The 23,768-nt window shown below is 38.0% G+C and overlaps 1 protein-coding gene across 1 annotated transcript in view; it reads right to left on the reverse strand.

The window, feature by feature from the left end:
- Window positions 1-18,893: 18,893 nt before the first annotated feature.
- FZD3 (frizzled class receptor 3) overlaps window positions 18,894-23,768 on the reverse strand; it is an 82,884-nt gene continuing 78,009 nt past the window's right edge. Inside the window, exon 6 of the mRNA XM_010840288.1 lies at window positions 18,894-22,435. Within this exon, the coding sequence (XP_010838590.1) occupies window positions 22,222-22,435 (214 nt within the window). The 3' untranslated portion in view covers window positions 18,894-22,221. The remainder of the gene's footprint in view (window positions 22,436-23,768) is intronic.

The following is a 23,768-nucleotide window of genomic DNA, read 5'->3' on the forward strand; positions in this document are numbered from 1 at the left end:
GGAGAATGGGAGCCAAGGCTGCAGGAAGAGGAGCTAAGGCTTCTCTCCTTTCCAGTCCCTGTGGGCTACAGAACCGGGGGCCAGGACAAAGTGAACCTTTCTCTTCTGGGGAGGGAAGAACCTCCCCTTACGCCTCTGTACAGAGCCGTCTCATGACTAAAGAAGGTTGTTTATGTTGAAACCATCATCCTGAAGTGTTAGCTGTGGCTGGTCCAGGAAGGCACTTTGGAGTTGAGCTCCACAAATTCCACCCTGTTTTCCAACTTAATTTTTAATTCCAAATATGTTTGGCTCTAGGGGCTTTATTTGAGAGTTCTACCAAGAGACCAAGAAAAAGGTACTGTAGGATTTTGAAACAAGGACAATATGAGAAATGAAGTTTCTGGATTAGGCCAGCCCTTTTACAGGAATAGGGATACTGACATGATATTCTTTAACCTCCTGTTGTTTTCTTAGGGGTTGTGTTTCTGAAGCATCTGGGCACTGGAGTGGGGGGGGGGCAGGAATTGCTCAAAAGAACAGAGGCTTTGTTTTGGATGACTTGGAGCAGACAATGTCCCTATTCAAGGGATCAAGGTGGGCTGGGCAAGGGGTAATGGATGGAGGAAGAAAGGAATAGATCAAGTGTGAAAATTCTCTGCCAAACAGCCTCATAAGCTTCCTTCCAGCTAATCTAACTCTTTTCAATGAAAAGGGTGAACTAAAGTGTTGCTTTGATGATCTTTCCACTTCTTTTTCCACAGAGGTGAACACTGTGGAAGCCGTGGGGCCTCTGTTCCTTTGTAATCAAGAGAGAAGGCCCTGGGCCAAACATGAATAATGAGCTCCTCCCCTCCAGTCAGTCAACAAGCGATGCTCATTAGGAAAGGTGACTCAGAACTGCCCTGTCCCTCCCTGGAGCTGCGGTGCACCCACCAGGCTGGCTGGCAGGTGTCCACACTTCCCACGTGCCCACCCCACACCACAGGCAAGCTGCTGCAGAGCCAAGGATTCGGGGACAAAGGGGAAAGGAAAAAAAAAACTCAAGAAGTATTCAAAACAACTCATCATCACCTGCTTATTTGTCCTGTGATACAGAGGATGTGCTTGCTGCCTAACGGGTTTGAGAATCTATGATGTGTAGGGATTTTTTCTAAGTGTGGTCCTCAGGCCCCAGGCATCAGAATCACATGGGCTTCCAGATTCAGATTCCTGGGCCCCACCTCAGACCTGCCGAGTCTACATCTCTGAGGGGCTACAAAACTGATGCTTTCAATTTGTGATGCCGGAGAAGACTCTTGAGAGTCCCTTGAGCTGCAAGGAGATCAAACCAGTCCATCCTAAAGGAAATCAACCCTGAATATTCATTGGAAGGACTGATGCTGAAGCTGAAGCTCCAATACTTTGGCCACCTGATGCAAAGAGCAGACTTACTAGAAAAGACTCTGATGCTGGGAAAGATTGAAGGCAGGAGGAGAAGGGGCGGCAATGGATGAGATGGTTGGATGGCATCACTGATTCAGTGGACATGAATTTGAGCCAACTCTGGGAAATAGTGAAGGACAGGGGAGCCTAAGGACGTGCTGCGTCCATGAGGTTGTAAACAGCCAGACACAACTTAGTGTGTGGCTAAACAACTAAACAACAACAACAACAAGGCTGCTGGGTGGGGCAGGTCTTGGTGAGAAAACGGTGGTCTCCAGGATGGCTCACACCAGTGAGTGCTCCCCCCAGCTACTGCTGCCAGTGGCCTTTTCCCCGTAGTGAGCCACAGGCCCCGCCCCACCACCTGAGAGGAGACCCTCCAATACTGGCAGATCCTGCCATCACCAGCCGAACTTTCTCAGCCATTAAAAGCTTGCCCCAGTGCCCCAGCTGGGCCTGCAGCAGCATCTTCCTCCAGGTAAGTTCATAAGGATGGAGCCAGCATCTTTCCACAGAGAAAATCATAGGACGTAGGGGTGAGGCTGAAGCACCCATCTGGACCACAGAGACTGAGGAGGACCACATTCAAAGATAGAAGGAGCAATTACAGTCTGACCACATTGTTCCTTCCCCAGGCTGGCATAGCACTGCCTGAAGAGCCCCCCCATCCCCACCTCCAACCTAGTTTCTCTGGCAGGCAAAAAGAGAACACCAAATGGACACCCAGCTTTCCCAGCATTGTGGAACGTGCTTCCAAGGAGGTCTGTTTGGGTCTTGCCTCACAGAAATTACTTGGGGGAGTGGCAGGGCTCCACCATCAGGGATCAAATAGGCACAGGGTGCCAGGCTTGCAGGAACTGCTTGCGGCCCTCTGTGAACCACGTTCCCAGTCCCACTGTGAGGGAGCAGACATCCCAGCCAGTGGCTTTGCTGGGGGTCCCGTCTGGCCGGGGAATATGGTTGTTTGGCAGTCCCACCTGACCTGAGTCTCCAGTCAAGGGGCCCCACCAGCTCATTCTTCTGCCTCACTTCAGCAGGAAAGCAAATAACTCGGCCTCGGTTCCTGCCCATCCGGGGAACCTGACTGGAGAACGCTGGGCAGCGGCAGAGCGCATCCTGTGGTGCTGGGTGGTCTGGGACCAAATCTGACATATTTCCAAAGAAGATATTCAGATGGCCAACAGGTACTGAACAGATGCTCAACATCACTAATTGTCAGTGCACGTCAAGGGTCCCCTTCCATTATCTGATGTCACTGTCTTCATGTGGAGCCTCCAGATCACTGGTTTAGTATAAAATGAGGTAACGCAGGAGGAGCCAGATGGGCGAGATGCCCAGAGCAAGGTGTGGAGAGACAGCACAGAGCTTCCACACCCCTCCACACATGCCACTCTGAGGTAGTGGGCCCCAGGCTGAGAGCTGGAGTCTGTCCCCCTGTGGACAGACACTCTAAGATGAAGGTAATAGCAGGAGTGAGAAGGAGCTGAGCCTGCCCAGATAAGAGATGAAGAAACCACATAGTTCTCATTCTGGAAGTCAAGGCAACCTTCTCAAATGCACACATACAGAAAGGCTCCTCCAGGCCACCCCTTAGTAGGTGACGCCAACCTACTCAGAAGTCTCTTTGCTAGAATCCATCTTGATCTCCTTGCAGTCCAAGGGACTCCGAAGAGTCTTCTCCAACACCACAGTTCGAAAGCATCAATTCTTTGGTGCTCAGCTTTCCTTATAGTCCAACTCTCACATCCATACATGACTTGAAAAACCATAGCTTTGACTAGATGGAACTTTCTTGGCAAAGTAATGTCTCTGCTTTTTAATATGCTGTCTAGGTTTATCATAGCTTCTCTTCCAAGCAGCAAGCACCTTTTATTTCATGGCTACAGTCACCATTTGTAGTGATTTTGGAGCCCAAGAAAATAAAGTATGTCACTGTTTCCATTGTTTCCCTATCTATTTGCCAAGTGATGGGACCAGATGTCATGATCATAGTTTTTTGAATGCTGAGTTTCAAGCCAGCTTTTTCACTCTCCTCTTTCACTTTCAGCAAGGGGCTCTTTAGTTCCTCTTCACTTTCTGCCCTAAGGGCAGTATCATCTGCATATCTGAGGTTATTAATATTTCTCCCTGAAATGTTGATTTCAGCTGTGCTTCATCCAGCCCTGCATTTCACAAGATGTACTCTGCATATAAGTTAAATAAGCAGGGTGATAATATACAGCCTCGATGGACTCCTTTCCCAATTTGGAACCAGTCTGTTGTTCTATGTCCAGTTCTAACTGTTGCTTCTTGACCTGCACACAGGTTTCTCAGGAGGCAGGTAAGGTGCTCTGGTAGTCCCATCTCTTTAAGAATTTTCCACACTTTGTTGTGATTCACATAGTCAAAGAGTATAGTGTAGTCAATGAAGCAGACGTTTTCTGGAATTCTCTTGGTTTTTCTATGATCCAACAGAAGTTGGCAATTCTGGTTCTCCTGCCTTTTCTTAATCGAGCTTGAACATCTAGAAGTTCTCAGTTCATGTATTATTAAAGCCTAGCTAGAAGAATTTTCACCACTACTTTGCTAGTATGTGAAATGAGTGCAATTGTGCGGTATACCGTTTGAGCATTCTTTGGCATTGTCTTTCTTTGGGATTGGAATGAAAACTGACCTTTTCCAGTCCTGCGGCCACTGCTGAGTTTTCCAAATTTGCTGGCATATTGATAGAATGATCTCTGTTCGTTTCCAAGGCAAACCATTCAATATCACAGTAATCCAAGTCTATGTCCCAACCACTAATGCCAAAGGAGCTGAACGGTTCTATGAAGACCTACAAGACCTTCTAGAATTAACACCAAAAAAAGATGTCCTTTTCATCATAAGTGACAGACATGCAAAAGTAGGAAGTCAAGAGATACCTGGAGTAACAGCAAGGTTTGGTCTTAGAGTACAGAATGAAGCAGGGCAAAGGCTAATAGAGTTTTGCCAAGAGAACACACTGGTAATAGCACTGGTCACTTCTTCCAACAACACAAGAGATGACTCTATATGTGGACATCACCAGATGGTTAATACTGAAATCAGATTGATAATATTCTTTGCAGCCAAAGATGGAGAAGCTCTATACAGTCAGCAGAAACAAGATTAGGAGCTGTGGCTCAGAACATGAACTCCTTATTGCAAAATTCAGACTTAAATTGGAGAAAGTAGGGAAAACCACTAGGCCATTCAGGTATGACCTAAATTAAATCCCTTATGATTATACAGTGGAAGTAACAAATAGATTCAAGGGATTAGATCTGATAGAGTGCCTGAAGAACTATGGACAGAAGTTCATAACATTATACAGGCAGTGATTAAGACCATCCCCAAGAAAAAGAAATGCAAAAAGGCAAAATGGTTTTCTGACGAGGCCTTACAAATAGTTAAGAAAAGAAAAGAAGCTAAAGGGAAAGGAGAAAAGGAAAGATATACCCATCTGAATGCAGAGTTCCGAAGAATAGCAGGGAGAAATAAGAAAACCTTCCTCAGTGAATAATGCAAAGAAATAGAGGAAAATAATAGAATGGAAAAGACTAGAGATCTCTTCAAGAAAATTAGAGATACCAAGGGAACATTTCATGCAAAGATGGGCACAATAAAGGACAGAAATGGTATGGACCTAACAGAAGCAGAGGTATTAAGGTGGCAAGAATACAAAGAAGAACTATGCAAAAAAGATCTTTATGACCCAGATAACCACAATGGTGTGATCACTCACCTAAAGCCAGACATCCTGGAGTCCAAAGTCAATTGGGCCTTAGGAAGCATCACTACTAACAAAGCTAGTGGAGGTGATGGAATTCCAGGTGAGCTATTTCAAATCCTAAACGATGATGTTGTGAAAGTGCTGCACTCAATATGCCAGCAACTTTGGAAAACTCAGCATTGGCCACCTGACTGGAAAAGGTCAGTTTTCCTTCCAATCCCAAAGAAAGGCAATGTTCAAAGAACGTTCAAACTACAGTTGTCTTGCAGTCAGTAAATCAAGATATATTCCTGGCTCCTGACTTCCATTATTGCTATAGAGAAATCAGCTTTCAGTGTAATTGCCATCCCTTTGAGACTGAGCTTTCTCCTCTCTGGCTGTGTTGTTAAAGAATCTTTTCCCTGTCTGGTATTTATCAATTTTCCTATAAGATGTCTAAGTGCTGTTAAAAAAAAAAAAAAAAAATTCATCTTAGGATTCACTGGGCTCCAAAGACCTAATGATTATTGTCTTTCAACAATTCTAAAGATTTCCTAGCAATTAATACTTCAAATATTTGTTTCCATTATTCTTTCTGGAATGTTGATTAATCTCATTTCATGTTTTCTATCGCTTTCTATCCCTGTGCTGTCTTTAAGGTAATTTCTTCAAATTAATCTTGTATTACTTATTTATTGCTGTATAATAAATTACCCACAAACCTAGCTGCTAAAAGCAGCAAACATGTATTACTTCACACAGTTTCTGGGAGACAGGAATCCAGGAATGACTTAGTTGGGTGGTTTTGGCTCAGTGTCTCTCACAAGGTGAAGGTCAAGTGACCCTGGGGCTGTCATCAACAGGGGCGGGACCAGGGCTGGAGAGAAAGCTGCTTCCAGGTTGGCTCACTTCCATTCCTCCCCACAGGGGCCTCTCCCAGGGCTGCCTGAGTAGTCTCTGGACAGACCAGCTGGCTTCCCCAAGCTGAGGTATGAGAGAGGGAAGCAGCAGCAGGAAGCCACAGCATCCTTTATGACCCAGTCCCTGAATCACACACCTTCAGTTCCACTTTATTCAGTTTGTTAGAAGCAAATGAAGAAGGCTGATCTATGCTTAAGCGAAGGAGAATGAAGCTCCACCTCCTGAAGAGGAGAATGTCAAAGAATTCTAAACACTTAAAAATCACTACACAGGGCTTCCCTGGCAGTCCAGTGGTTAAGAATCCACACTTACACTGCAGGAGGCAGAGGTTCCACCCTTGGTTGGGGAACTAAGATCCCACATGCATAGTCAAAAAAATGTTTTTAAAAATCACCACATAAATTTCTCCATGGACAGAGGAGCCTGGTGGGCTACAGTCCATAGGGTTGCAGAGTCATACTTGACTGAACAACTGAGCATGCGTATTTCAGTTCAGTAGTCTCTCATCGGTTGTGTTTAATCTGTTGCTTCTTATTTCAGTTACTAAAACATTCATATCTAGACATTCAGCTAGGCCTCTTTTTTTCAAACCTGCATAGTGATTTTTCACAGTGTCGTGTTACACATCTAATACCTTCTTTGATTTCTTTAAACATGTTAAATTGTTATTTTATATTGTGTGCTAACTCTAAAAATCTTCAGTCTTTGGAGAATAGACTCTCACTCCTGATGTCTTGTTCTTCAGTGTGTGTGTTGCTAGCTTTGACTATGATCTGCTCCTTTCCCTTGGAAATTTCTGTGGAAATTCTTTGGCACGTAAATTAACGTTGTTGTTGTTACTCAGTCACTAAGTTATGTCCGACTCTGCAACCCCACAGGCTGCAGCACGCCAGGCTTCCCTGTCCTTCACCATCTCTTGGATTTTGCTCAAGTTCATGTCCATCAAGTCAGTGATGCCCTCCAACCATCTCATCCTCTGTTGCTCCCTTCTCCTGCCCCCAGTCTTTCCCAACATTAGACTGCTTTCCTCCAAAGATGTGCATTTGCTTCTGACAGCTGCCTGGAGTAACAAGCAATTCAGGACACTTTGAGTTATATTCTTGGCTTAAGGTTCAGGTCACATGCAGAATATATTTGGACCAAAAAATGTATTGTCAGGGCCATTACACATTCTCAGGGGGAAATTCCACCATATTTCTGCCAACCAATGCTAAACTCGGATTCAGATTTCTTTGGTATCTCATTCCGTGTGATTTCCTTTTCTTCCATCTCCTTTACATTGAAGGTATAACCCATTGAAGTCCCACCTTTCTAAAGAGATTTATCACAGTCTCCAATTGATATTGGAGCTTAATTTCTTGACCCCCAAATATGGTACTGTCTCTAGGGTCCGGCAAAAAACTCAAGAGAAGCTGGTGTTGGTGCTACCTTATCACCAGTGTTTTTGCTTTCACTGTTTTTGATCATGTCGGTTTAGCAATACAATCACAAAGATAATTTTTGACTGTTTACATTGGGAGGATCATTGAAAATATCTAATCTTCCGACTGCTAAAAATGCAAGTTCCCAATTCTCTCTCCAGTCCACTCCAGGCTGCCTCCCCTCCCACTCCATTTGTTGGTGGTGGTGGTGGTGGTTTTTTGTTTTTGCCACACCATGCTAGTCCCTTGACCAGGAATTGAAACTGGGCCCCTGGCAGTGAAAACATGGAGTCCCAACCACTGGATGGCCTGGGAATTCCCCTTAAGTTGTTCTTTTCAGTATCCTCCACGTTGTCCAATCAAATGGTCCTCCTTAGTCATCATCTTGTTTGACCTTTAAGCATCATTTGACTGGCTTTAAGGACTCCTTCCTTTATACAGCATTTCTTTCCTGCTTCTTCAACACATTCCCTGGATATTCCTGTATCACTGGCCTCTCCTTCTTAGTCTCCTTTCCTGACCTTTTGTCTTGTACACAGCTTCTCTCTATCCAGTCTTCCCAAGGTGATCTCCTATAACCTGATGGCTTTATATCCTACCTACATCTCGATGATTCTCACATTCGGTCTCAGGCCAAGATCTTGAACTGAGCTCTAGGCTTATATCCAGCTGCTTACTTGGCATCTTCACTTGGGTAACGGTCACTTTAAACCTGTCCAAAACAGAACTCTTGGTTTTCCCCTCCAGCGTCCATTCTTCCTCCAGTTTTCTCCACCACAGCAAATGGCCCTGACTCCACCTTGCCTCTCTAACCAAAGAACTAGGAGTCATCTTTCATTCACCCCCTTCCTGTCACTATCACATCCAGTATGTCAATCTTACTGATTCTACTTTTATCTTGAAGTATTTATTTATAAAATTTTATTTATTCTTAACACCAAAAGCATTTTTTATTGGGATATAGACAATTAACAATGTTGTGATAGTTTCAAGTGAACAATGAAGGGACTCAGTCATACATATACATGTATCCATCCTCCCCCCAACCCCCTCCCATCCAGACCAGTACATAACATTGAGCAGAGTTCCATGCTGTATACAGCAGGTCCCTGTTGGTTATCCATTTAAAATATAGCAATGTGTGCATGACATTCCCAAAGTCCTTAATTATCCCTTCCTTCTGGCAACCAAGAGTTCATTTTCTAAGTGTGTGGTACTGACTCTACTTTTAAGACATCCTGAATTTTCCCTTTCCTGTCCATCTCTACAACTGCCACCTGAGTCCTAGTCATTATTATCTCTAACCTGTACTAATGCAATTGCTTTTTTATTGGTTTCCCTGTGTGCATTCTTGATTTTCATAATCCATTTTCATAGAGCCAGCAGAATTTTTTAAAAAGGAAAATTAGTCATGTTAACCCCTTAATTAAAATGCTTCAATGGCACACCTTTGCACTTTGAATAAAATCTGTATTGTTTAATCAAGATCCTTAAGCCTTTCCCTACAGGACACTTAGTTGTATCTCATAACACTTATTACTATCTGAAACTAATCTGTTATTGTCTTTACTTATTGTCTGCTTCCTCTCTTTAGACTCAAAATTTCAATTATAGAACTACAACAGGACAACTGTCTATTTGTTCCCTACCATAACCTCAGCAATTATTAGGTGATTAATAAATTTCTATCGATTGGATCTTTCTTATTCTAATAGTTCTCTGAACACCCAGTCTTCATGGCAGAAGTAACTACTTCCACATTTGTGCTCAAATAACACTTTGAACACACCACCATTATAGTACTCAGGTGTCTACAAGCTTATCTCCTTACTAGAGTGTGAATTTTGCAGGAGTATAAATCATGACATTTTCTTCTTTGAATTTCTAGGGTCTTATTCACTACCTGATAAGGAGCAGGTAAACAAATGTATGATTGCTGAATAAATGAATGAATGCTAATGAACAGTCACGGAGACTTGAAAAATCATTTTCTAAAATTACTTTCATCAACAGACAAGAAAAACAATATGAACATAACCTTTGGTTCTGGAAAAACAACTAAAACTGTGACAACAAAAACAAGTCTCTAATTAAATATGTCATGCTTCTGCAAAAGTATTCCTAACAATGATTAGGACAGGAGAGAGGAACAAAAGGACTTTCAGGTTAAATGACTTTGTTCTCCTCTGTATTTGCTCATCAATTTTAGTGCTGCTGCAATGGCTCTAGAAACAAGCCAATTTCTGACAGTCATATGGCCCACACAATTTTTGGAATTTTCAGAAATGCTTATCATCACATTGGAAATGAAAGAGACTTCTCTCCTTGTCTTTGTGCTAAGGGTTCATTTGGCATCTATTAAACTGATGACTGAGGTAATACCTGTGCCCTTGGGATTATTACCAATAGTGCCCGTAAACTGGCTCCACCAAAGCCCAATCTGTTGCCAGAGAGCAACGTCCTTTCTGCCCTTGCAGCCAGCAGGACATGTGGGCAATCAGAAGCCTGTACATAGACATTAGTGCATGGATCTTAGTCATCATACTCAGCAAACACTTTCCTAAAAAATCTGGTGCCAAACAATTCTTAAAATAAAAATGTACATGCTTCATTGATTCACTTAAGTGTTTAGATGCTTCTATTGTATTTACTATTGTTCAGCAGCTCATCTAATGTTACTTGAAGTTGATGAAAACCTTCCCTTGGCTCCTTAAGGCGGCCTTAATTTTGAGCTAACAGGTAGTGAAAAGGGCTCAACATAATTTTTCAGCAGCAAAATAGAAGACAGTCACTAATCAGTACCTTAGCAAAAATTTTTTATTATTTTCAAAATACTTTTGAGTGCCTGCTTAGTTTTGATTTTTTTTCTAATAAATGGATTTGTATATAACCCTCACTTGTGAATTCATGTGCTGCACTGGAGTACTCAGAGACCAGGCGGTAAAGCTAAGTTCCTTACCTTTTTAAGTCTTGGCATGCTGGAAAATCTCAACCTTCTCTCAAGGCTCCTCTCATATTCTGCTCCTTATCTCCTTCCAACAAATGGGGTGGGTATGCTAGTGGGAGTGTGAGGTTGATAAAAACATACACTTGATTAGCAGAGAAAAATAAAGAGCATTGTTTTAAAAAGGAGGAAAGTACGATGGAGGAGAAGATAAAGAAGTGGGAATAAAAAGAAAACTGTGATGGAGGAGAAGATAAAGAAGTGGGAATAAAAAGAAAACTGGACAATAATGGTGAAAAAAACTGAAGGATAATATTGGAAGAAGGGCACCAGAGACTGATTGCTCTTATTAATCTCAGTACCTCCAACTTCTCCAAGCCACCTCAACAGTCTGTTTCATGGCAACAGGCCAGTTCTGTGCAATGTTTCTGGTCTTTAATGGATTCCTTGGCCCATTTTCCACTCCTCGCTTGTTCATTGCCCACTTTTTGCAGATGTGCAAGTGTGAGGCTGAATATTTTAGTTTTCTACTGCTACTCTAATAAATTACCCTAAATTTATGGGCTTAAGCAACACTTAAGCAACTTATCACTTTCTGTAAGTTAGAAATCTGACATGGGTCTCATGGGGCTGAAATGAAGATGCCAGCAGCTCCTTTATGAAGACTTTAGGAGAGTGTTAATTTCCTTGCTCACTTTGCTCATTTTGGTTGTCAGCTGACTTCAAAATGGAATGGAAGGCCTTAGAGTAGTAAGCTTCCTTTTACTGAAATCATTCAAGCAGAGGCTTATAAAAGCTGGTTTTGGAGGATGTTGGTACTGGGTTGGAAGTTGAACCTTATGATTTCTAAGGTTCCTTCCAACTAAAGAATGCGTGATCTCGGCAAAAAACACTCTAGTACCAGTTTAAGTCTTAATCGGCTGTCCTGTGTATGGAAAAAAAAAAATTTGCTTACATGGGTAGGACTTCCTATTGGGGAAATTGATATAGGTACTTTAATACGTTCACCTTTTTCTCCTGTTATGTACCTGGTAGTGGTATGCATGGGGATATAATAATGAATAGAGATAGGATAGCATTCAGAACGATGTATCTATATTCCAGAGATATGATACAGAATGATGTATCTATACTCCAGATTACTGTGGAGTCTATGCTATTGTGAATGAAAAAATCAGTAATTAGAAAAACATAAAGTATGAAACCTAATTTAAAAATAGCAGTATAGATGATGTAGAAAATTACACTCAATCAGGTACTGATGACAAAATAGAGAACAAATCATTTAATTTTTATTACAAATTTCCAATTTATAACCAAAATATACAACCACTACATTTAAAATCAGTTTGTACACTCACAGTTAAAGTGCTAAGTAAAAAACATTTACAAAAACTTGACATCAGTCTACTGTAAACAAAATAAATCTACAAGAGCAGAGTGCAAAGCACATCAGCTAATGTGAAAGTACAGTTCATGCTCTAATCAAGCACACTTGCCCTCTACATAGCTCAACAACGGTAAATTCTCCACTCGTTTGGAAATTAATGATCGATTTTAAATACATAAAAAAGAAACATGAAGAACCAATGCCACAAAATACAAATCTTCATCAGCACAGTTTCCAACCAGATGCTTATATGATAAAGCAAGATTAAAACTTTAGATCAATTTTAGGGTCACCTCCATCAACTTAATTCAGATTAGGGTCTGAAAACTAAACTGCCAAGTGCCAGCAGTCCAAAAACAATAGCTTTTAAAAATAATGGAAAAGGAATATCTCTTCTACCTTTATATTTCTTGAGAAAAGGAGAAGGTGGTGGTCATTTCTCATAACAGTAAAATGAGTAAAGACTTTAAAAAAAAACAAACCAAGAATGGAGAACGCTCACCTGTAAATTTAGTATGAGGAACAGAGCTGGAAGACAGGCTCAGCTGAAGGTAGGGTAGACTGAGCCTGAAATACAGACAGCCTTTGAACACTGTGGGTGAAGGAGATCTAAGATGTTCTGGACACAGTTTTTGAACTGAAAAGCATGAGATCAGCAAGGCCCCTACTTCTTACAACCCTTAAGAAGAAATGACTGGCTCCCTTCCTCAAGGTCACTGAAAACACACAGCACTTTCAGTCATCACACAGGCTCTTCGAAAGAGGAACAGATTCCCAACTTAAGTCACCTAAATGAAATCTCTTGTCTCAAAATAGTTTCACCAACACTGATTGAACTATTTCCACTTTTGTTTAAAAGCTAAATATTTATTCTAATTGATAGTCATCTGTGCTAATAACAATGATTTGTTTTTTTAAAACAGGAGAAAGGGCCATAGTCACGAACACTTTATTCCAAACCAAGACCCCTAGGTTAATTTTGGAGAGCATTAGGTCAGCTCTTTTTGGCTATCTGCTACTCTTATTATTTATAATATTATATACACGAGGAGATGTAGTCTGACTTTGGAACAACCCAATCCACAACCTTTCAAAACACAGTTCTATTTAAAATTGGGGATTTCCTAAGTAGGAGCTTATCATTTTTATATCCTTTTTTATACTCATACATTTTAATTCTTATAACTTGAAACACAGGTATAAAGAAAATCTTTAAAACGGCATGTTTAGGAAAATCTATTGGCTACATAACATAATATTATTTTAGAATGCATACTAAGAAGACAAAATTCTATAGCTGGCAAAATTGAGTCCATATCAGATATTGGCAGGGGGTAGTTATTTTGCCTTCAAATGATATTTACAGACTAATCCTTTGATAAATGACAATATCTCAGTGAATGAAAGCTGAAAAACTATACACAGATTTAATGAAAAAACTTATGTAACTTAAGCATTCCCCAAAGATATTTGCTTCAATTACTGAAGTCATTTTGCTTCAATACCTTTGAAAACTGGGCAATTTAACAGCAAAACAAAGCAGAATTTTCTTGATAGGCCTCTGGTTATCTGCAGTTTGAATCTTTATAAAGCCTCTGGTAGGCTGGTTAAAAGAGTTGAATTGGGAAGTTGAAATAGCTCTTCGAAAAGATCTTTTGTTTGGTTGTTTCTTGAATATGTATTACGAAACTGCTAACATTTGAGCAACAAAACCAGCAACTTCACATAGCTCAAAATAATATTACCCAGCTATGGCCACATAATATGAATCTCCTTGGGCTGATTCTCAAAAACAAAAAAACCATCTACTCAAGAGCTTTCTACTGAGATGACCATGATAACCTAACATATATAATAATGTACAACACTAAGAAAATAAAAAACAAAACAAAAAAGGGGGCTCAAAAAAACCCCAAAACCCACTCACATTAAATAAATGTGAGCTTCAGGTATCATATATTACAGACAGTGAAGTAACTATTAACTATGATACTGTGGGATTCCCTGGTGGCTCAGACAGTAAAGCGTCTGCACGCAATTCAGGAGACCCGGGTTCGATCCCTGGGTTGGGAAGATCCCCTGGAGAAGGAAATGGCAACCCACTCCAGTACTCTTGCCTAGAAAATTCCATGGATGGAGGAGCCTGGTCGGCTACCATCCATGGGGTCGCAAAGAGTTGGACATGACTGAGCGACTTCACTTTTCACTTCACTATTATAAACTGTAGACATATATACTTATATAAATAATCCCAATTCACTATCAGATTAAAATACAGCAAAGTTGGCATTTTCTTAAAAAGTTTAAATGAGAAGAAACAGCTTCCATAGCTCTTTCAAATAAAAATAAGACAATTTAACAGCTTTTAAGTGTCAAATGAATTTTTCCTTCTGGTAATGGGAGAAAGCGATTATGGATGGTGTAGCTCTCTTTATCATGCCAAAGTAAATGTTTAAACTGCAGTCACTCCTTCACATATGTAATATGTTTAAACTTCAATGAAAAAATAAAACTTAAAAACAGAGTCTGGCATTTGAAAATAAAAACAGAAAAGTTGTTTGAAGTTGGTATTAAAGATTTGTGGAAAAAAAAGATTTGTGAAATGGGATCATTCTAGAGGCATTAACTTTTTTAAAAAGATGAATGATAAAGAATTCAGATTTATTATGATAATTCACAGCTAAGGTAGAAATAGCCCCTGATAACAAGAGAACTTCCAAACTAATGTTTTCAAATCAGAGAGTCCTTTTCATGATTAAAAAAATTAATTTTAAGTTCACATGTAAAGAAACTGCAACAATTTCAAATACATGTTCACCTCAGCTCAATGTAAAGAACTACTGTGTTGATCTTGTCTCAGAAACACAGAATTATTCCATATTAAACCTTTCTGCCAACAAGAGTAGTTCAAAGAAAAATTATCTGAGGCAGGGCTAAAGGAGAGACGGAAGATATTTATAAACTTAATTTTCAAAACTGAGGAGGGGTCAGTTAGAAAAACAGAAAAATGGTGGATGGATAAATATAAATTAAACCACCCTAGGATTATCTGTTTTACCTTATAGAATATCCTATTATCAAAACCCAGAAAGTACTCAATGAAATGTTTAGACCTCAGACTCAAGGTTTAACAAACATAATAGCAAAACACACAGAGTCAGAGAACTGAAAAGAAAGTCGTGGTGGTAGTTCTTAACAGGTGGTTAATGTAACACTGTAATATAGCAATGTGTGAGTGAGAGAGGCTGGGCATCTAACTGAACTTTTGGATGTCAGGAGAGCTGCCTGAACCAGTGAACTGACCGAAGACAAGGAATCAAGTACAGCCAAACAAATTACATCAGAAACCAGTGCACCTTCCTGTATCAATTTCCATTTTTCTTTTCTACCCACCAGACACCAAACCCAGTACCTAGATTGTAAATTTACAGACCAAGGATTCAAGAGATTGATAGGAGTTAAGGAAGACAATTAGAACAAAGACAATGATCTTTAAGTGTAACAGGAACCTCTATGGCCTGGTTCTCAGACAATGTAATTATCAATAAATCTACAAGAGAACTCTGTCGAGAGACGGAAGTAATAGAATCTCTACATTTTATTACAGAAGGAGGCTTTACAGAAACATCTTCTGCAGAGCTGAAAAAAATAAAACAAAGAAACCACATTTATCTCTAAGGATATTTTAAAGCAGGATATTCACTTGCTCGTGGCAATCTGGCAACTGTAGTTATGCAAAGAATCTAAGGTTTCAGCTTATGGGTAATTACTGAACAGACAAATTTCAATCCAATCCTCAATTATTTTTATATTTTATAAATATTTTCATGTCAGCAAACCTAATAGCTTTTTAATTAGTTATATGGGCCATATAACTGTTATATGCTTTGTTTACTAATTTTATCTTAATACATTTTGTTTAAAAGTTTAGCCTAAGTAGCTATGCTCATATTTAAGAGAACAAAGACCACAAAGATTTTAGATGTTATTTTTTTCTGTACATCAGTTTTAGGGTGCTTATATTGGTTCCTTAGGAGATTTTTCCTTTGGGAGGAAAAAAGGTCATATCGATTATTTGTAACCTTTTTTTTACTTTTACAATCTGTAATATAATTTTTTCCTCCTTTAAAATTACCTAAAATCAAGACTGAAAAACAAAATCAGCAACACAGCTGAATCCTATCAATTTAAGTGCAACTTGCATTAACATTGCAGGCTGATCTAGTATATAGAGTTCATGGGAGGAATAACGAGAATAAGATAATCATTATAAAATAGTCAAGGGATAACCAAACCAGAGACAGGTGGAATCTGAGACACAACCTGGTCTAATCCCCTTTTTCTTTCATTTACAGATGGTTAAACTGAGGTCCCAAGAGATAAAATTGCAAAGTTCCACAGCTCACTGAAAACAGATGCAACACTACAAATCAGACCTCTGACACAAAGTTCTGTCAGATTTAAAAACTAACATAATGTATTTTTACTAAGCATTCAAAAAATCTGCCAATTTAGAAAAAAAAACTATTAAGCTCCAAAGTTCTTTCTTTTATGTCAATAGCATGTCAACACAATTAAAGTAATATTTGCAAGTCAGCAATACAAACAAGCTGACTTATGTAACAAAAATCCCAGGGCTATAATAAAAATATAGCTCACCGTACTGCAGGAAATATGATAAAAAGCTTGAAAAAAATCACTCTAATAAAAATTAATGTTATTAATGAACAATAATTATGAAAATAACAAAACACTGAATTTTCAAGATCTGAATTACTCTAAGGTAAATACTTGCTTCTCTTGATCAGGAAAAACTGCTGACAGTGACCAATGAAATGATAAAAAAGAATTATAAACAATGCTATCACACCAGTGAAAATGTCCAAGAAAGGACATAACAGATTTCCTGAGAAAAGTGATTATTAAAAACAAAAAAAATTCCAAAGGAAACCATTCTTAATACATTTAAATAGACTGAACTACTCTCTTTTATAGGAGGTAATGTACTGGCATGGGATTTGACTAAAATGTAAGTGAAAATTTACTTTTTTTTAACTTTATGGCAACAAAAATGTTACTTTCTAATTAGAGATCACAGAATAAGAAATATGCTTATTAACTTACTGTATTAAATCTTTATAAATCAACCAAATAGGAATGTCTACAAAAATGGCTGGTTCTGGATAAACCTTAATATTCTCTTTCCCAGAAGACTTCAGATCTTGAGAGAAATTATTATAATCCTATCAATTTGGCTATTAAGGAAGTATAGAATTTAAATTAGGAAAAAATCCAGGAGAGTAATTACAATAAGATGCAGGTAAAGGTTGCTTAGTTTTCCCATTCCTTTCTCAAAAATCATATCATTGGAGCAAAACAGAATTGAAGTGAATTAAAATATGAAGAGATGTCAACATAATTTTTTCATAAAAAACATAAAAATGACACAAGAATAATGTATAAAATCATACAGCTACTAAGAAACATAGCTGAATTAAACATAAACACCTTTCTTTACTCAGTTGTAAAAAGGCATAAAAGTAGTTTAAAAGAGTCGTGAGTTCCTTTGTACCTCTAGGATCTATAAAAATGCCCTTTTGTGTGTTTATGTGTGGAAAAGAATGGAGAAACCCTTACTTTATGCAGGTTAAAAAATTACATATACAAATATAATAGTATCACTTAAAATTTAAAGTTTTGCCATGATGAAAACCAATAAGTTACAGTAATCACTAATAAAAAAGAAGTGTTCCTAATTGGAAGTAATTAGGCATATGAAAGACCTCAAAGGAAAAAAAGTAACAGGGCCTACTTCTCTTTATATTTTTCTTGCAAAACTAATGTAGTTATATCATTCCATATCAAAGCAGACATATAATGGATATCCCCAAATTTCTGTTCAAAGTGACCTATAAATTCAACCATATAAATTTTCAGAGCATATTCTGGTATAACATTTAATAAAGGGCCAAATACAATCTAAGGGCACAGTTGTTCTCGAAAAAGAATCTCATTTTTAAAGGGTCAATTGGATTGCTGATTTGAAGACTGTGTCAAATGAATACCGGCCTAACTGCCTGTTCTGTTTTTACTGCTCAATACCATTATGCTTGCTTTCTGTAACCCCCAAATTCTAACAAAAACAAATACTATCAGTGTTTTTTTTTTTCTCTATCAGTGTTTTTTAAAGAGCACTATAATTCTTGTTAGCTCATTTGATCCTCACAATGTCCTGTAGAGTAGGTCTCAAAGCCCCAAATTACCTTATCCTCATTTTACGTCAAAGAAATTGAGACAAAGAGAAATTAAACGACCTGTTCAGTTTACATCATTATTATGGGTCTTTTGAATTCCAAGCCCAGGGCAATTTTCATTACACTACACTATGTTAGTCATCCAAGTATGATAATATATAAACATACCTTTGGCATGTCAAAAGGAATATAAATATCATCATAGTGAAAATTTGGTATGTTAACATTTTCTAAGCTCCAGCCAATGATCCACTATTTTATCAAAAAATTTTAAGTAGTTCCTTTTATTTCATGGGGATATAGTCCACACCAATAAAGTTACAACTTCAGTTATTTTCAGCTATTATCACAAAGAAACTAATGAGGTAGGTTAAAATGTAGTTAATTTTCCTCATTTGAAGAGATTCTTAGAATTTTCTTAAATCTGCTCCAAGAAACAGTTTTAGAAAAAGAAAATCATTATTAATAAAGGTTTACTTGAATATTCATTCACCCAACTAGTATACAAAGATCTAATTTCACATTAAACCAACAAGAACCTACTTACTTCTAAAAACTGCTGTTCATCTTCTAAAATTAATATAAAGTGTTAGCGTAAGTTTGTATATATATTTAATTAAAATAGTAATATGCACTGTTACTCTAGGAGAAATAAACTTTATTTGGTGCAATTCATTGATTATTATATAGCCATGTCGCTCAGTCGTGTCCGACTCTTTGCGACCCCATGGACTGTAGCCTACCAGGCTTCTCTGTCCATGGGATTTTCCAGGCAATAGTACTGGAGTGGATTGCCATTTCCTTCTCCAGGGATCTTCCCAACCCAGGGATCGAACCCTGGTCTCCCGCATTGTAGACAGACGCTTTACCATCTGAGCCACCAGGGAAATCCCTCATTGATTATTACTTGCCACATATTATTCCGGTAAAGCAGAGACTCATTTCACTTAGCTCAAATTTAGACTCTTCAAATTTCTTTGAACTGAGACTATCATGACTAAAGTGAGTTGCATAACATTCATTTATTTAAATATTTTAATTGAAAACCTACCATGCCCTCTTCTAGTTGCTGAGTTATTAACTGTTCTTTGAAACAAATTATTGTTTTGAGCTTAATATTGTTTTGAATTGTTTGCTTTAATCACTGAAAAAATTCAATACAATATTGCTGAAATCAGAGTACTTTTCGAAAACTTTTTGGTTATATGTTAACATTTTAGAGAGAACTTTTATTTTATCAGTTGTCAACTGAAAAAATAAAATACTAAACATTATCATCTGCCAATCACAACACAAATTAAACATATGGTAAGAAAGCTGTCCGGACTTGTTCAAGTTGGTTTAAGCTAGTTGAGACTTGAAACTGTTATTTTGCTGTAGTTCTTCGATTGTCTCTTTAATGAAAAAAGTCTTAATTCGGAGCACTAGTTTGATAAATAACACAACCCAAACTAAATACTGTTATTTAAAATGACAGATTAACAATATTAAGTAAATTCTGTGAAGCAGTGAAAGTAACTGAAAGGCCAATAAAGCATTTACACATATATCAACAGTTTAATAGAGAAGATACAAATGAATATTTAAAAATCAGGAAGCACAGGCTTAAGCTTTTCATATTGATGTTCACTTAACTGTCTATACTTGGCCCACAAAGAAACCAATTAACATTTTGGCAATTGATGATATAATGCAGATGGCAATGAACGACAGCATCTTTGAGCTCAAACTGGTACCTTCTATGTTAACTTATTTTTGTGTCTGAATGTTTGTTTTGGTCTTTCATGCTGTTCTCAGGAGAAATTCTCAGACAAAAGCCTCATGAACTACTGATTTATTTATAAATGAGTTGTTACCAATTTGATCTTCAGAGTAAAGGTCTACTGTCAGATGTGAGGGAATTCAGACTCTACTTGTCCTGAGTATTAACTCCAGTTTCAAGGAAAAAGACAATGAGGATGGAGGAAAAAGTAAAGCATTTGAGCCAAATGTTCACATATCTCATGAAGAATTAGTAATAAATATTAAGAAATATGTACTTTGAAAGAAAAAAACATGACAGGCAAACAAATTATTATCAGAAAACTGACTTCTGTGCCTGATGAAAGCTTTTCCAACACCAAATTTCTTGGTACATTTTGTTTTAAAAAAGGAGAGGAAAAAGTCCACATGAATTCAAACACATATCAAAGACTGTACTATGGTAGCCCTCAAACAAATATCTTAAGTCCTCAGTAATCTTAATCCCTTCTAGTTCATAACACTAAAGTTTTCAGAGCTTTCAGCTTTCATATGATTTTTCATCTGATACCTATTGACAACTTTGTGAGGTAGGTATTTATTTTCTATCTTCATTCAAAAACAAGGGAACTGAGGCTCAGAGAAATTAACTTGTAAAAGGTCAAAAACTAGCACGTGGCAAAGCCAGATCTCTCTGGAGTCTAGAATATTTTTTAAAGTCTGATTCTTGGATATCTGTATAAGAATCACCTATGATATTAATATTTTTACGACGACAGATTTTTAAAGTCCTACCATCACCTTTGACTTACTGAGTACTAATTTTTAGGAGTGGGGTCCAGAATTCCAGTTGTAATCAATCAGGTAATAGATATAAAAGCCTAACATTGAGTGCAGCTAGGTTTTCACATGATATAATATGATGCCATCACATTATCAGCAGGAGCAAGTTAGTTTCAAACAGCCTGCAGTCAGGCCTGCAGCAGATCAGAATCACTGGGGAAGCTTTTTATAAAACTACCAGTCCTCATCTCAATGAGAGGAAGGTGTTGGGCATTGCCCGAGTGATTCTTATCTGTAGTCAGGGTTGAGGATGGCTTGTTTAAATATGCTTGTCTATATAACACATCCAGCACTTTCCAGAATTTTTCTTTCCCTTCCGATCATTATCATGCCTAATAAAGTTTAAAATTTTTACTATAAGTTATTTAAATATTACAAGACAAAATGTCAAAGATTTTTGAGTTGATATTTTTAAAGTTAAAAGATACTTCACAGCAGGACTAATCATGCTTCATTAAGCTACAATGAATTTCAAATATCCCAAATTAATCACCACTGTGGACTCGGGTTATACATATATTTCAGCTGTAAACAAGAATGACCCAGAACCTGAAGATAAAGGTGTGGGGCAAAAGCTGCGGCTTATTGGCTACTGGGCAATGCGAGGGGCCTGGATACCAACATCTGGCGGCTTTGGCAAGATTACATTTCACTGCAAAAAACACAATAACAGATACAGAGGAAACACTTTGCTGTTTTGTAACTATGGTTACTACAAAAAGGCTTACAGTGTGTGATGCTTATCTTATTACATGCTCCCATAGAACATATCTGAACATGAAGTTCTCTACAAATCAATACTACTACATGGGAAAAAATGGCTAAAAGTAAAAATTTTCCGTCATGCATATGGATAAGTTACCAATATAAAAACACAGCCAGTAAAAGTAATATTTACAAAAGTAATAAAAACAGCACAATTACTGAGAAAAAAATGCCCATCTCCGCTTTTACTTTGTTGCTAATCCTACTCCTGTATTTCTCTGCATAAAGACTATTTTGACAGAATTTCAAAAGAGTCTTCAGTAGACTAATCAGATTCTTCAGTTGACTTTATATTCTATTAGCTAAAATTCCCTTGCTGATTTATCAAATTCTCCTATAGTTTAAAAACACAGTTCTTTTTCACTTAGTGGAAAGAAAACTACAAAGTCCTACTATTCATCTGAGAAATAAACCTTGCATAGAAAATTTCTTTAATTCTGAAATTTTGTTTTATTAATAGAACTACCAGAATGTTACCTCACAACCAGTTGATATTATATGAAAGTTCACTATAAAGCAGTCATCATACATTTTAGGATTTTTCCAAATATAAAACAAGTGGGTTTATAAAAATGCTTACCAGACAAATAATTATTTCTTCATAACCTAGAAATAAGAATTATTTATGTGATGATATCATTCTTAGCATTTTGGATGCCTTGAGGTTCCAAGTTTGATGCAATATAAAAAGCAAAAATTTACTTTTCAATGGACACCATCTGCACCTGACTGAAAGCATCATAACTGAGTTATAGCAATCAGTCATGCAAAGGCAAAGAATAAAATCTGCTTTTTAAACAGCACAAAATTTCCACCTTAGACAGGACGATTTAAGCACTGGTTCCATCTTCTTCAATAACCCGATTCATGCTGGTACCATGTGTGATGTGAGTCATAGGATTATTACTGAGATCTCTGATGCTGCTATGTCGTGACTGTTCATTGAGCCGATGGGAACTACTGTGCCTGGAGTGATCTGTAAGTCGTGACATGCTGCCATGAGGTAGTCTCTCCTCCATTCCTCTGTAACTGCAGGGAGTGTACCTAATGTGGGAGGTAACAGAACACACTAGAAAATATCACTAAAGTTTTTCATGAAAATAACACTGATTTACAAAATAATTTCATGATTTACATTGTTGAATTATTTAAGTGGCCAAACAAAAAGGAGAAAAATCTACTAATTAGGCTCAGAATTAAGAGCTGCCTTGCAAAAAGAGACAGAAGCTGAAGTTAAGCAGAGCCAACTGATCTAGAACTACGCTAAGTAAGGATACTTTTCTCATTCAAATAAGTTTTGGGTTGTGAGGTGGGTCCCAGGAGAGGAAGAACAAGAACAGAAGAAATATGGCGTTGTCCAAGGCAATCTAGAAGAATGGTGATAGTCATGGTACAGCAAACTCCAATTTCACTACAACCCTGGGAGTGGAAAAGGGAGGATATGAAACTAGAGGAAATTAGTGGAACCTTAAAACAGTGAGGGAGTTGGCAAGCAATGATGATGCCAAGTGTGGACAGCTTCCTTCCAGAGAGCCCAGTTAATAGCTCAATTAAATGTAAATGGTCTTACTTTTCATTAGGGCTTGAGGCTGTCAGGACGCTAGTTCATAAAAGCTACATCGACTTAAACACAATAACCTCCTAACACTTTCTAACCCATGTTCCCTCAGAAGCAAATTCTCTCCTTTTCCCTTCCCCAAGATGCAGCTTTTGAGTGTGTCAACTGGGCTCCATTGCTCATCACAGGCTGTCCTCTCCATCATTCTATTTATCTTGAAAGGCAGCACGGGGACCTGTTAAAATTTTCTTTTGTTGCAATTCTGATTCACTGAGTCCCCATTAAAGCTAAGAAAACTCCCAGTCATACATACTATATGTGTGTGTGTGCTAAGTCGCTCAGTCATGTCCAGCTCTTTGTGTCAACCTATGGACTGTAGCCCTCCAGGCTGCTCTGTCCATGGGATTCTCTAAGCAAGAATACTGGAGTGTTGCCATGCCCTCCTCCAGTGGATCTTCTTGACCCAGGAACTGAACCTGTGTTTCCTGTGGCACCTGCATTGCAGGTGGATTATTAACCACTGAGCCACTGGGAAAGCCCCCGTATAACTATACACAGTTTTGTAAAAAGTATTTAATTTAGAATAACAACAATCAAAGAAAACAACCAAATATAATTAATATTAAATTTTAGTAGTATTTCTAAAAATAAAAAGGAGGTAGAAGGTTTTTCCTTTCTTAAAGTCATCAAAAGAACTAGTCATGAACAGGTGAAGACCTACTGGCTGTCAGAAAATACCAATTTATCATTCCCCTCAGTTAATGATTGTAACAAATTTCATGACTCATTATGAATCATTTGTAAAATTTAAAGATTTTA

This window comes from Bison bison, unplaced genomic scaffold (assembly GCF_000754665.1).
Source record: "Bison bison bison isolate TAMUID 2011002044 unplaced genomic scaffold, Bison_UMD1.0 scf7180017864143, whole genome shotgun sequence".
NCBI lineage: Eukaryota > Metazoa > Chordata > Mammalia > Artiodactyla > Bovidae > Bison > Bison bison.